We start from the raw sequence: 16,332 nt of genomic DNA on the forward strand, positions 1-16,332 counted from the left end.
CGTAGCTGTTTGTAGTGAATTGAAAAATTCAGCAAGAGATGACCCTAACTTCATCTCCAACATCATAACCGGTGGTGAGACATGGATGTATGGGTATGAGCCTGAAACTAAGCAGCAGTCGTTGCAGTGGAAGTCGCCAAGTTCACCGCGACCAAAAAAAGCACGCCAAGTTTGCAGCAACGTGAAGTCCATGATGATTGTTTTTTTTTACATCAAAGGCATTATCCATAAGGAATTTGTTCCTCTTGGTCAAACTGTCAATGGGATGTTCTATTATGAAGTTTTGAAGTGGTTATGTGAAAGCATTAGGTGCAAACGTTCAGATCTGTGGGGTAACAGCTGGGTTCTGCACCATGACAACGTGCCCGCGCACACATTGCTAGCCATTCAGAATTTCTTGGCTTACAAAAAGATGGTAGTGATTCCCCACCCACCCTATTCACCTGACCTTGCCCCGTGCGACTTTTTTCTCTTTCCGAAAATAAAATTTCAATTGAAAGGCCGTCGTTTTAATACAATTTAGGAGATTCAGTAAGAAACGCAGAACATGCTTCAAACACTTACACCTGTAGACTTCCAGGGATGCATGGAATCATGGGAAAAACGCTGGGATCACTGTATCAATGCCCAAGGGGATTACTTTGAAGGAGACAGTGGATATTATACGTTATGGTAAGCTATTATTTTTATGGTAAAAGTACCCGAACTTTTGGATAGCACCGTATATGTCCATGTCTGTTGGACATGATTTGGGATTTTGTGAATTAAGTTAAAAGATAAACTAATACTCACAGTTAATCTATTATATTTTAAATTCAACAATATAAAAATAAATTTTTAAATGTTTTATAATATATAATGTTGCATGCATTATGCAAAAAAATCAATTGTTTTTTGTTTTTGAAAGAAATTTACACAAATACATTAGGAAATGTGAAATGCTACAAATTAATAATAGTCATTACAAAAAATAATTATCATTTATAAATCATAAATATTTACAATAATGCCTAAGCTACCTTTTCAAAGAAAATGAGAAGTGGGTTGTATACTCTTTATAAACAGTGGATTAGATTTAATTTTAAACAGTACTGGAACTATAAATGTGAAAAATTTATCTGTCCATACTCGTAATTCTATTTTCATACGGTTAAATATAAGGGTCATTCAAATTTGTTTATATAGATTACTGATATTAGATAAACTTACTAATAAATTACCTTTTTTTCTACATAGTTTACCCAACAGATATACATTTTCTCCACCAGATAGGTATAGCTTCCTGATCCCCTCATCAAACAAGATGGCTGCCCCTACAACCAATTGTGCACATAATGTTCGACTGCGGCAGTCTTCAAATTTTTTCCTTCCTAAAGCTTCAGCAAACCAAATGTGGAAATCACATAGACTGTATGGTGGGTGTTTAATATTTGTCCAATGAATTTTGGCAAGTTATCAGAAGTCTGAGCTGCTGTAAGTGTTCGTGACGGACATAGCAAATCAGTTGCTAGTGTCATTTGTTGTGATACACAGCCCTGACGTCATCCAACAACTGGCAGTAGTGTGCTACATTTGCCATCCTTCATGCATGAATTCAATCAGCAGCACACCTTTTAAGTTCCAAAACACAGTTGTCACACCTTTTCCAGCTGACAAGTGTTTTTTGGCCTTCTGCAGGGCCCTCCCCTCTTTTCCATCACTTCATACTTGTTTGCTTGCTTTCCGGGGTGTAGTGGTGGACTTGCGTTTCGTTGCAGATCACAATACTGTCCAAAAATGCCTCGTTCTTTCTCATAGTGATTCAGCAATATCTTAGCAGCTTGTTTAGAAGCCACTAAGATATCATCTTAGTGGCTTCTAAATAAGCCGCTAAGATGTCTTTCCAGACCTTTCTCTGTGCCTCAGAGTGAAGACGTGGAATCCACCTCGCTGTATCCAAGAATGTCTATCAACAATGTATGTACACTACCAACATTGATGCAATTTCAACAATAAATATGCAACTGCTCTTTCTCAGTCTCATATTAAACTGGAATTATATAAATTATTTAAATGACCCTTGTATTTGTTTAAATTTACAACAAAAAGTGCACATTCATGCACTGTACACATTAAATAATCAATCATTTTGCATTTAGGGAAAACTCCGTTTGTAAAATTAATAGTCAGTTTTATCAAATTCAGATAGTAGGTTGATGATTATGCCTGTCTTGTTTACAAAGACAAGAAAATGTAAGTAACTAAATGAATAACAGATTAATAAGCAGAAATTAATAATGGAAGAAGGCTGAGTGGCAAGGAGGTAACTAATAAACCAGAAAATCAAAAAAGAGAATGATCTGTTGGCTTATTTCAATTCTGGTTTGTGGCAGGCATCATCATACTACATTTAAGTAAACAACTCTATTTAATGTGTATTTATTTTATTACTGTTAAAAAACTGTTCAGATATAATGTATATATAATATATTACATTTAATACAACACCAAACACCATTTTATTATATCTCTATGTATATTTCACAGTTGTAACTACATTATTTACAATTTCATATTTAATCACCTATAACAATAATACAAATAATACAGTCAATTCCAACCACAATGTTACATGGTAAACAAATCACCATAATTTAATAATTATGAAATTTAAATTACTTTTACTTAATTTATTTCAATTTTTCTGAAAAAACCTCTTATAAAAACTGAGGTTTTTATAAGAGCTGCAGTTGAATAAATCATTTATATATGTTAATTTACCAGAATTATAACACTTTCCAGAACTGAATTAAACATGGTAAACAATCGCCCTTCCATAGAGAAATACTCTTACACAGGTATATGCTTGATCTAAGATGAGTTCATCAGAGATGAAAAAATATATAATTAAATATAAATGGATTAAATTAATTAACAAGGAAGGTTTGGATATATTTTAGACATAATTTTGACCCAGGCTGAAATATAAACACTGAAAATTGTTCTACAGTGACATTACATTTTGGGCCACTATTAAAACAATATTTGGCTCATTCAATCTAACAATTAAAAACATTGGAACATTTATAGTAAACATTAATTTTTACTGAATGTCACACATTTAATTTTAAATTAGCTGGAAGAATAATTTTTTTTCACGATGAAATCCAGACATTCTGGATAAAATGCAGAGATGCTATCCCTCAGAACAGCGTTTTACAATTTAATTGAAATTAAATTAAATCATTTCATTTATTATACTTTACTTAGAATTTTATTGTCAAAATTGTCAAAAAATCTGCTGCCAAATAATATATTATGCTTACAGTATAAATAAAAGATATCAATTATATTTTTACAGAATCTTAATAAAAATTAACAGAGTACAAATTACAAGGAGTTGACTGTAATCAAAATAATTACGACAGTATAATAACCACTTAACTTAAAAAATAATAATTAAAATAAAAGATAATGAAACTACTAAGATAATAAAGTTAAAAAACTGAATAATAAATTTAACAATTCTATACTCAAATTTTCATGTTAATACTACTAACAGATTTAATTTTAAAAAAAAGATTAACAATTTTAATATGTATTTTTTTACATACGGTTAAAAATAATTTTATTCATATATTTATTTTACATACTTATAATATTATATCATACATGTTTTTTAAATTAAATTTATTAACCCTAGAGTGAGAAAGTTTCAAATTTTTTGACAAATTTATTAGCTGTCACAGTGGTGCCACGTAAGTTTGTGTAATTCATCTAATATCAATCTTGACTGTGTACCGTTAGTGCAAATTTATGAAATTATTCTTTTTCATTTTTACCATATTAAAATAATTTTACTAGAATTAAACCACAAAATGTCTGTTTTTTTTTCTAAAAAACTGAATATCAGTATTCCTAATAAAATTAATGAATATTTAGAATGTAAAAAAAAAAATTAACTGTCCCTTCTAGAGTTAATACAAAATCATTTACATTTATTTTGTTTATTTTACATATGAACTCACTGTCATATTAAAAACAAGCCCATAAAATAACAATAATTATAATAATAATAATCTATTTACTTTATTTAGTTTGAAAAGAAACTAACAATAATTAAAAAAATATATTTTTTCAAAATAAAAAACAAACCTATCGACATATTTAAAAATTATTTTGAAGATAAAGGAAAGTAATTACATAACTAATTACAAAATAAAATGATTTTTTCATAATATACATCCGTACAAAAACAAAAGGTAGTAAACACATATAAAGCACATAAATGTATTATTATACTGAAAATATTTATTTATAAAAACTAATAATACAACACTGATTTAAAAAGAAAATAAAACAGAAAAACAATCGATACAAATAATGGAATGTATTAAGGGTACATGGTAAGGAAAGACAGGTTAAAATGTAAAAATAAATAAAAACCCAATAAAAGACCAAATTTTTAATAGGCCTAAAGGAGTATGTATATCGGTTTTAAAACATTAAAAGTACATAAAACTTTACAATATCATATTAATTACACGCAGTACCAAAATTCATTCAATTTTTTAATTGCAACATTTATAGACCCAAATTAGTACAACAACATACTACTATGAGCCGTTAGTAGATAAAGAATTTAAAAAAAATCTCATTCCAGTTACTTTCATTAAATCCAACAGCTAATAAAGGATGCTAACTTTAGTACGGATTTTTTTAAAAAAGATTTTACTCAACTAAATCACGTACTGTAATTTATTCATTAAAGGTTATCAAAGGAGCCTAATCAGGATTTAAACCTAAAACCTTCTATATGAAAGGCCAAGGCAATGCTGTTCTATCAGACATTGTCTGTCAGAAAAAGGTCTTCATATTACGTATGTAATACTTCTTTACAGTTGTAAAGTATTTTAATATAAATGTAAGATTTGAATATTCAAACAGCAAACTAATATTAAATATGTAAAAGAAAATAATTTGCTGCAGAATTACATGCAATGAATTAACTGCTCATATTTTGGGATCCACATCACATTAGAAGTAAAAATCCAATTAACACATGAATTCAGTGACTGCAAAAAACACATACGTAAAAACAGAAGATAATACCATTAAAAATAATTTTTCAAATCAATTACAACGCACTTTTTTCATCGCAATTATATTGTGATATTCATCAATTACTATATTTCTTTGTATGAAACAATATGATGTTGTCATTACAACATTAATAATATTTGCTAAACAACATTTTTAACAACTATAAATTAATTTAAAATATAAACAAAAACTTAAGTAATTCATTGCATCTTATTATTACATAAGTAATAATAAAATCACAGAATACTTGGTATATAATTAATAATATAACTATTCTCAACAGTAATTTCTATAAAAAAATTATTTTTTACTTTTAACAGCCATAATGAAAAATGTCTGGTATTAAATTTACAAAGTAGTTTGTAAATTTAATACAGTATAAAATGTAATTAAGTATACCTTATGATTAACTCACAATAATTTTTTTTTTACAAGTAGCATGTTGTAAATGGATAATGTGTTTATTACTGAATGAATATAGACCTCTTATTATAATTTACCATTAACTGTTTCATTTTGAAGAATATTATGCTGTTGAAAATTATTAAAATACATTATTTATTCCATGTTTCTTAGAATAAAAACGGTTATCTTACCACCATTTCATTTATTATTAAAATATATTCATTAATGATTACTTTCATTACTGTATTTATAACCGAATGCAATACTTAACGGCAGTATAAGAATGCAGGTAGTGACTTTCCAAACAAATAATGTAATGGTACATTTATCATGTATATGATAATGATAAGACAAGTTTAAAATATTGGTATATAATTATCAATTTTAGCTCTGTGTTTTTGTGCAACACATTCTGCAATCCAAACAATATTACGGCATTCTTGTTCTTTAAGTTTAAGGTATGAATAAAATACACCGAAGTGGAATTGCTGAAGAAATGCAAAAACATTCAACTGTACCTGAAACATAAACCATGTTTAACTGCATTACACATCATCATAAAAATACCTAACTGTTTAACAAAACTTCTAGGAAGGAATTGTCCCTTCTGACCTGCATACATTGTTGGATCTAACAATACACATAATAATAATCTAATCAGAATTCATGAATAACATACTTTTTGATCACATTTGCATTTTACATTTAAAAATTAATCACTTGCTTGTAAAGACTTATGTTTAATGTATATTAGATGTCATAATCTTATACGCTGCTAGCAACCTTTTATGAATTAAAATTCACGATAAAAATGGCATAGTTATTCTAAGATAAAAATGCCAAGCTTACAATGGAATGTTAGGGGGAAGTAACCGGTTTCCTATTGTCTTCTTCATTAAACCCAGCATACTACTGCACACTTTCATGCTAACCCTATTGAAATGAAGAAGTTCAACTCTACAAGTGGCTCAGTATAAATAATAGCTCCACAGTGAACATTATTATTCTTGAGAGAACAAGAAGTAATTAGTGTGTTATATTCATCAGAGCCATAAGACAGACAGATGATTTAATACAACAAATTAATGTACCTCTTTATGTTGCACATTAAATTATGTACACCGTATAACTCAGAAGGGGAAACCATATTTAATATACCTAACTGACAAAATCAGTATCCCACACAGTGATTTACAAAAACCTAATTCATGCCTCTACTACTCTACATACTAGTAAACATAAGTATATACAAAGTGCTACTTCTGTAGAAGTGAGAAAGCATTTCTTTGAGCAAGTCATACCTCCTTTTTTAAACTACATTTTTATCAATATCACAATGACAACATTCAGAAATATCACAGTATAAAAATTCAGAACCAATGAAAAATTTACTGGACATGATTTGAAATTTATTGCTCAATTTGTGCTACTGTTTACCACCCTGCAGGCAAGCAGATGAATGATAAAATAAAAGTAAAAAAATATTGATGTTTGAAATTTAATCAGTTGTATGAAATTTTATTAATTCAACAAAAAGAAAGATGGTTCTGGTGTTGGAGAAATATTTTAGTATAAATATAAAATAACATTTTTCTTCTTAACTAGCAGTTTCATTTAGTGATTTTATTTTATTTGTATATAATTCAGGAAATGGTAAAGTTTTAACAGTATTTATTTAATAAATTGACGTTTATCAATTAGTGGTCAACTGTTCTGGGATTTATGTTTTTATAATTAGTAAATTTAAGTGCTAATGAAGAAAAAACCACATTGTTAGCAAATCAATTAAAAGGTCTGTACCTAAAAGTGCATATGAACTATTAACAGACAAGTTAAAAAAAAATAAAAATAAAGTATACGAGTATGTTAATAATATGTCTGGTCATGAAAGTATTTTAAGCGATCTTAAAGAATTTTTAGTTAGCTTAAAAAATATTATGTGTTGTATGATCAACAAGAAATTAACAAAAGTAACCTACTTTCTGTGGTTAACCAACTTAAAATATCAACAGATGAGATTAGTTATTACTATACAGCAATTGGTTATTTATACATATGTATACATACATACATTGAGTGTAGGTGTGTTAATTTTGTAGTTACTTCCACTACATTCTAAATGACATTCATGAAGTTGGCTGGCTATTTGGCAGCTAACTATTAGAACATTATCACTTTCAAAACTAATAGTGCATTTATATCTTACCTTACAACTAAGTATGGGTTGATTTTAATTTATGTCTTAAATTAGAATGCCATATACAACCCTTTTTTGGCATATTTATGTCATTACTAATGATACCAGCTGTAACATTAAATAAATTTCGTATTACTGTTATTAAATTTTAATTAATATACAAAGCTTGTAACTTTTTCCCCTTCCAACTTCCTCTCAAAGTAAAACTGGCATGACAAAGTGAATTTATTTACAGTGAAATTCTTAGACGTTCAGCAGCATATGATCAACTCTACTAATACACATTTCAATACTCTATAATAATGTTCTTCTTATTGTATTAACAGGAATAAAACAATATATAATTCCTGTAATAAAAGGAATGTAACTATAAACTGTGTAGTACAAACATTACCGTTACTATCTTATTAAAACTGACATGAAAGTAAGAAATATTACAAATTATTGTTATATTATGTTAAGCGAGGACTATCTTTTCATATAAGAATTTTGTAAAAGGTGCAACAAAGGATTCTATGATATGATAATCTCAAGTTTTTATTTTAATATATCTTTATTTATCAATTAACAACTCATCACCAATAACATAACATTCATGGCAGTCATTGTGTATCACAAAAGTTATTAACAGAAGAGGTTTTATCTAAAACTGCTTATATTAAAAAAAAGGACATTAACACAATGCAGTTTTACAACAGAAATAAATTATTGTAATCTTCAATAACTTAAGCAATTGCTGCTTTATAGTATATTGTTGCAAAAACAGTGCATAATTTTCAATAGAATACAAAATAATTAATAAACTTTCAACTTGCTACAAACAATAATTATTAATCAGCCACGAGTATACATAACAAATAAATGTTACAAAAGAAACTTACCTCATGCTCAAAAAATCTGTCCTCTAATGTCTTTTCTCCAGGATTATTTCCAGCACCTTCAAACAATGCACTGTACTCCTAACAAACAATAAAGTAATAATTAAATTATAAAAAATTTATGAAAGTAACTATAAAATTATTAAATTAGTTTCTTTTTAATTGCATTGCACTGTACTGTAATTCATCTTCTTTATAAATATTTATATTTTAAAAAAAAAGTGATAAACTACTACTTAAAAAAGATGTTTCAAACAATTCCTGGAATCAGTGCCTTCGGTTTGGAATAGTAATTTAATCATTAACATAAGAATTACAGCTTCATAAATTACAGTTTCATAACATCAAAAAATATCCACCATTGCATTCTTGTTTTCTGAAGCAATATAATGCATGTGAAACATCAGAACAGTTTGAATGTATGCCATTCAACAGTGTTAAATGTTATATTCTGTGTAAAACCCTGCTACCACGGTCATTAACTTTGCTTGAGAAACATCTGATTAAACAAATGGAAAACACAAATTTAAGGACATGTTTTTGTGGAAAAAACCAAGCACTTCTGTAAGGGTTAAAAAAAAAAGTTTTGAATGAGAAGTTGCCACACTATTCTATACAATGATCCAATAGTGTTGACAATATATTGTTTTAAAAACTGCTGCTAACACATTGGTCCATGCCAGTCAAGAAGTACAGTGTTTTCATGAAGTCATGCAAGCGAAAATTGGACAATGATCCTATATTTATATGTTTATTGCTACAGAGTTCCTAGTGAGCCAGATATTTTGCTAGGACCGAACTACACAAAGTTAAAATGCATAATCATGTGACTTGTCATCCTTCCATCTGTGTTAACAGTTTCACAGCAGTACAAAGCATGCTATTTTTACAAGTCTTGTGTATATTTATTGTGGAACATTATTTAATCATTCAATCTTATATCGAGTGGCACAATGTTTTTATGGCTAATTTTCCTCATAATGTATTACCAAAAAAAAATAAATATTTTTGTTTAGTGCCTAGATTTCATGAAAAATAAATCTAGCTGACATAACAGTTATCTAGCTGTGTTACACGATGACAGATTGTACAACATTCATCTGTAAAGTCACTCAAAAAACTTTCTCAATAGTTTGAAACTTACGGTCAGGATTATTCACAACACTTTAAATAAGCTAAAGTTATACTTACAGTGAAATTGAGTAGAGCAAGATTTTTGAGAACAAGACAATTATGATGACTTCAGTAATGTAAGTTGTTCATAAGTTTCACTTCATTCAAAGTATTACATTATTTTTGGACAATGTTTTTTATTCAGACGAAGCAACGTTTAATCTTTCAGGATACATTAGCAACCAAAACTTCAAGAATAAGCACATTTTTCGTGAATGGGTTACTATATATTCTCAAAAAGTTGATGTTTGGTGCATGATGAAATGACAAAGAGTAATTGGAACCATTTTTGTTTTCCACAAAAACAGTAACGGTAGAAAACTTTCAGAGATTATTTCAAATTTTTTTAGTCTTTCTTAAAAGTGAAGAGTGAAACTGTTGGTTACAGCAAGACAGTACTACTTATCACACTGCCAATTTAGTGGTTATATGAATTTTTGAATGACCATGTAATTACCCGCAGATTATATAATTACAATCCCCGAATCTTTCACCATCAGATTTTTATTTATGGCATCATTTGAAAGTACTGTTTTCAATGAACAGTACTTTAGCACAGTTAATTTACATGCTTAAAATTAATCCTGAAAGAGCTTCAACACAATAAAGACTTTGCCAATAAAGACATTGTATATGTATAAAGGTATGTATATAAAATGAAAATTATATATACATACTATATATACATGCAATTATATGGAAAAAAAAGAATAAGGGTGTATAAATACATTACATAAACAAAGTATTACCGATATAATAAACAAATTGAAAAATGTGTGTGTTAAATGTATTTACATTTAATACCACAAATATGTATTTATTTGATACCAGTGGAGTGGTAGCATTTCTCCTTTCATATGTAAGGTTCTAAGTTTAAATTGCATTGAGAAACAGTATTTTATCACTTACTAAAAATCAAATTTATTACTTTAACTGGTATAAGGTAGTCGTAACCGATGGAAATAAATATTTTTTGTCCTATTATAAATTTAAAGACTAATTATGTAAGAACAAAACTGCCTACGTTAATAAGTGTTACATTATAATCTGTACAAGAGTCAGTGAAGAACAGTCCGCTGCCAGAATTTTTATTTTAAATTCATTATCGAAAGATCTACTTCTAACAGTTATAATCACATTTGTTCTAAAATTGTGAATTTTTCACAAAAAAAGATGAAATTTCATTACTACGTAATCTTTTATATTAATGTATAAGTATTTATGTTTGCTTAATTCACAAATAATATAGGATATTTCGAACAGACTTCAATTATTGAAGTGACGTGACAATTATGTGAAGTCACATTGATTGACATGAATATTATCTATCTCTATTATGTCTATTGCTGTTAGCTGCTGACTGAATGTTAAGTTTTATTTTATTATAAATAAGACTTCCAGAATTTTTTAAACCTTTAAAAATTACATTCTGGAACAAACTTCATAAAACAACTACATAACTTATAAATGGCATAATAAACTAACTTATAACTACACTGTTCTAAGAAAGTTTTAAACAGTTACACTGACAATTTATCTTTAGCCTTTTATATAAGACAACTTAATCTCTCAGATGCAAAGTTTCATGAAAAATTAATGATTATTCTTCAACATTTAGAGTTAACTTTACCTCAGTGAATTACTACTTATACAAAGGCAAATGATATATTTGCCTTTGTATATCATCATTAGAAAGATGATTTTCTTCTTTATTATATGAGAGTTATTCCAAAATGATATCTAACTGGGCTGTTGAAAATAAACCATTTGCCATAATGAGGAAACATATGACTAAGGCAATCTTATCTATACTGTTCAGTGCTGGTATAGTAGCAGATGATGAAATATTGAGCCTGGCTTTCATTCATGGACAACTGTGTTGTGTTACCATATACCAGTATTAAGTAAATCCGTTCTTTATGTAATAAGTGAAGAAAGCATTGTGAGTGAAACAGTGGATGAAACCACCAAAACATGTTATCTACGTGTGGATGCTGGCTCATTCACCTAAAAAGCAAAAAAATGTAAGCAGCAACTATCAGTTACGAACATAAGGATCTGAAAATAGTCTGACATAATTATGGAATCGGAGACCACAATAATGTTAGAAACTTATTATGAAATGCTGAAAAATATTAGGATACCAATTCAAAATAAATGGCAAAGGATAGTCATGAAGATTTTTTAATTATGTAACAGCAAGATGCTTATTAGCATCAAATAACTCCTACCGTTAAAGATAGTTGCTGTAGCACTTTGCTGCTAAGCGGCTCTGGGATGGGGTGGTTACCATCCTCTCGGATCACTGGATGGGATCTACTTTAGCGGTGGAATTTTTGAGGGGTTGAAAATACTTGTGTTGCAAAATAAGCATTTGAATTATAATTTTTAACAGATATGAATCAGAATTTTGCACAATCGCAGAAAGGATGCAACATCCAATCAGTTGTAATATTAACCATTAGTATTTTAACATAATATTATGTATTTGTATTGTATACTTACAGCATAATATTCAGCCACAGCTTTAACTTGCTCATAATCATCAGCTCTGGCAAGAGCAGCTAAACCGTCTGGATTCAGTTTTCCACATCGTGGATACAATTTTGCACGATCATCTTTGGTTAATTCTGTCCCAAATGAATTAATTGTTATTATTATTGCACGACGATCTGCCTCAAACTAAAATAAAAAACATAATAAAAATTATTTTAATAATAATATATATATATTGTAAACACTTGGTGCTAAAACTAATCAGCGTATATAATAACTATTGAGCTGATCTTTTTCCACCTTCTGGTTAACTCTAAATTACACAAATATGTTATTAAATTTAATTTACTGGAAATAAGAGAATATACGCCCAAATGTAGTACTGTTGATGGATGATGAATAGAATTATGTATTCAAGTTTACTCAGTAGCAATCAGGCTTATTATGTAAGTGTTCTCCTTCAGGTAGTTATTTTATTTTTTAATACAAGAGGTGGACAATTTAATTCTATAAAAAAGGAACCTTTAGATATGAATATTGTTACAAATATATCAAAGTAATCATTTCACTCGCATAATTTCATTTAACATTCACTCATACAAGATCTAATTTTAATAGGCTACGTCAAGTTATAACACATGACAATAGGCAGATTTTAACAGTGGTTACAAAGATGCTGTTAAATTTATTTACATAAAGAGATTTTGACAATGTACAGAAAAATTCATCCAGATAAATATTGTGTAAAATTAAGTAAATAATCTAATTTTTCACTCCTAAGTAGAAGAAAAAATAATAAAGAAAATTATTCATTACCATCCATTTGATCGCAAAACATCAAACTCCTTCAAGATTGCATACATAAAACCAAAAACGATCTTTTCTGCAATAAAAATTACTCCTTTCTAAGTGTTATATTGTTAAAACAAAAACAATAATCGCTTACTTTACCCTCAACATTAATGGGATAAAAAATACAGATCTGCAAATTGTGAGCAAAACAAGCAGGAATGATCTATCTTATTTACTGATCCAAGAGCATAGCAGCTAAATGGTAATTAATTCAAGTACCATTAAAAAAGTATACCATAGAAAATAGAATCAAAATTTATTCATTTATACAGTGAACACAACACAAAGAAATAAGATTAACACAATTAGGTGAAATTTAAATACACATGTATGGTTGATCTTGCACACATGTTTAAGTTGCATAAAAAACAAAAACATAACTAAAAATCTTAAGTTGCATAAAAAACAAAAACATAACTAAAAATCATAAGTAATACATAAAAAACAAAATATGATGTTTACAAACTTACAGCTAATATTTCACACATGGCATCAGCAGTGGTACCTCGGAGCTTTTTACAGAAATCGTAGAATGCTTCAAGGTATGCCTTGTATAAAGTGTTGCGAATAATTTCAATATTCATTTCATCCAAATCCTGTTCACTAATGCAGTCAACAAAGAATGGAGCTGAAAAAGAAATTAAAGGAAAAAATGAAATAATACTACAACAGCACTATATTAATATGACATAGGTATTATTCTGTTATATTGAGAACATAAGATGATAGTAGATTAAAAGCAAATAACAATAATTCTTTGATTTTAAGACCTGCATTTTCTCATAGGATTAGATACGTATGAATTTCTCAGATGATGTATACCCTTCTACTCCACAAAAATATTGATAGAGAGAAATTGTACAAGGCATCCAGCACCCAAAAGGGGTGCATTCGCACCCAAAAGTCATACAAAAGCCTGTGCCCCTATTTCCCCAAAATTCAGATTTGTTTTTCATACTGATTTCATGAAACCTGTTAAAATTCTAAAAGTTCTGAATTATTTTCTTAGCAAATAACAGATATACTCATAAAAAATTTGAAAGTTCATACAAATTGTTGGTGGACTTTGCCAATACACAATACGTAACCTCAAACCATTCCCCAAATAAAAGTACGATTTTATATAGGCAGCTCTCATAACATTTTTGTCACATTACACAGCACTGACATTGGACAGAAACTGCTAACATCATTTTTGTTTTTGTTTATGAAATAGGTTTTATTTCAGACATATACTTTTTGACTGACAAATTTTTTATTTAGTTTTATTTTTAGACAACTTAGTTTCCTGGAGAAACAGTAGTAATGAAAAATTGATTTATTATTTAATAAAGATTGGAACTAGAATAATAACTCAATATTTTAGTGCAAGGACAGGAAACAAATTCAAAATTAATACTATTTAGTTCAGCAATAATCTTTCTAATCTGTAAAAATGAGAAAAGAGTAATTCTACTCAGAGAGAATTCTCTTTACTAATAGAGAATCATTTATATGATGTTTCATTTATAATTTGTAATATGATTACAGTCAGATGATTAATTTGTCCTTTTAACACCAGCTTTAAAAATTTTATAGTATCACTTTACATAACTTAGAAATTCAATCATGAATATATTTAGCTTCTATGTGAAGCTCCTGTGTTCTCTTGTAATCAGCATAAGCTGATTGAAAGAAAGAGATCTAGTCGTTCTTCTCATACAAATGGGAAGAACTCAAATTCCTATTAACATTTTTAAATTCCAAAAATGTGGCAAGAAATCTATTCAAAAAGCAACTCATATTCTCAGCAGGATAATATTTCTTAAAACCACTACTCTGAAGTTAAAAATTAAGATGATAAATCAAGATCTGAACATGAAATCACTGGTGAAATAATTCAAACAGCTAAATTATTGATTGGTACTGTATTAGCACTTCTGCTGACTTAACATTACACTGGTCTAAAAAGAAATGTGTTTTTCTGTTACTTACATTCAATTAGCTGTCTTATTGTATTTAATAACACAGATTTTCAGCAACCTAATTTCTTAAGGAATTATATAACCTAAAGTATGATATTATGTATCCCAATATTTGCTTTTCATTAGTTTTCTCCTGCATTGATGCTCTGGAATGTTCCTTTTCAGTCTCCAGCAGTAATCACAAAGAGTATTTAAACTCTATTTTCTCTAGTAGCATGTTTTAATCGTTATATAGGTTATTCCACATTGCATGGCAATCACTTGGGAGATGATTTTAAAAAAGTTCATATAAACGTAGGTCAGAAAACAAAAATTGTGTCACTTTTCCAATCCAGTTTTTGTGTTTTTTTCTAATTAAAGTGGAACTTCACAAATTTGTGTTTAATTAGACATTATTTACGTCAATTTTCTCAAAATTAAATTCTCTACAAAGTTCACTAGAAATTTTTATTTGTTTATTGGTAAACTAATAAATAAAAACTTATTTTCTTCCAAACCTAAAAAAATTGTATTTTCTGATAAAATGTTTTTGTATTCTACCCTATTTTTCTTAAAAAAATTAAGCAAGATAAAGGACCACTTTTATTCAATTTAAAAATAAGAAAAACCGATAAAAACCATAAGGAAGCATCAAATTTACCGGTCAATTTGTACCCCAAGAATTTTAGTACAGTTTAATTTCACAGAGAGAGCAGAAAGCAGAACGAAATGTTTCATAAGCCAAAACTCGCTAACAAATCGTTTTCTGACCTATGTTTATTTGAACTTTTTTTTCATTTTTGGCTGTAGAATCATTTCCTAATAGATTGCCATGCAATTTGGTATCTGTTCTATTTTACTTATGTTCTTAAACTAATAAATTGCAATTACATAAACATTTTCAACTGTCAATCTCTCAATATCCTAATCGAGCCGTGAATATGCAACAATATCTTCAGGTAATATTTCATTATTAATATGACAGGTGGATCAAAAAATAAGTTACTTGCTGTGTTCTTGAACTGAAAGGAATATATTAATGTTTTGTGGTGACAGTAGCACTGGTTGTGTTGTTGTCTTCATGCTCCCCCATCAGCAATTATGTACGACATTCAGTACATGTGTAGTGTCATTGTCAACAAGGTGTGTCCTCTAGACGTTTCGTCCAGCATAGAAGTGCGTTCAGTAGTCGAATTTTTATGGGCAAAAAATTACAATTGTGAAGTTCATTGCTAAATTGTTGAGGTATACGGTAAGAATACAATGCCATGCCCCATAATCACAAAATGGTATAAAATGCTCAGAA

The 16,332-nt window shown here is 28.6% G+C and overlaps 1 protein-coding gene across 1 annotated transcript in view; it reads right to left on the reverse strand.

Annotated features, from left to right (window-relative positions):
• Positions 1-2,406: 2,406 nt before the first annotated feature.
• The window catches only part of VhaAC39-1 (V-type proton ATPase subunit VhaAC39-1), a 34,041-nt gene continuing 20,115 nt past the window's right edge, over positions 2,407-16,332 (reverse strand). The window contains exons 4-7 of the mRNA XM_075356773.1: positions 13,554-13,711; positions 12,241-12,417; positions 8,566-8,643; positions 2,407-6,005 (exon numbers count right to left, since the gene is read on the reverse strand). Of these exons, the coding sequence (XP_075212888.1) occupies positions 5,844-6,005; positions 8,566-8,643; positions 12,241-12,417; positions 13,554-13,711 (575 nt within the window). The 3' untranslated portion in view covers positions 2,407-5,843. The remainder of the gene's footprint in view (positions 6,006-8,565; positions 8,644-12,240; positions 12,418-13,553; positions 13,712-16,332) is intronic.

The sequence above is a fragment of the Lycorma delicatula genome, chromosome 2 (genome assembly GCF_047948215.1).
Source record: "Lycorma delicatula isolate Av1 chromosome 2, ASM4794821v1, whole genome shotgun sequence".
NCBI lineage: Eukaryota > Metazoa > Arthropoda > Insecta > Hemiptera > Fulgoridae > Lycorma > Lycorma delicatula.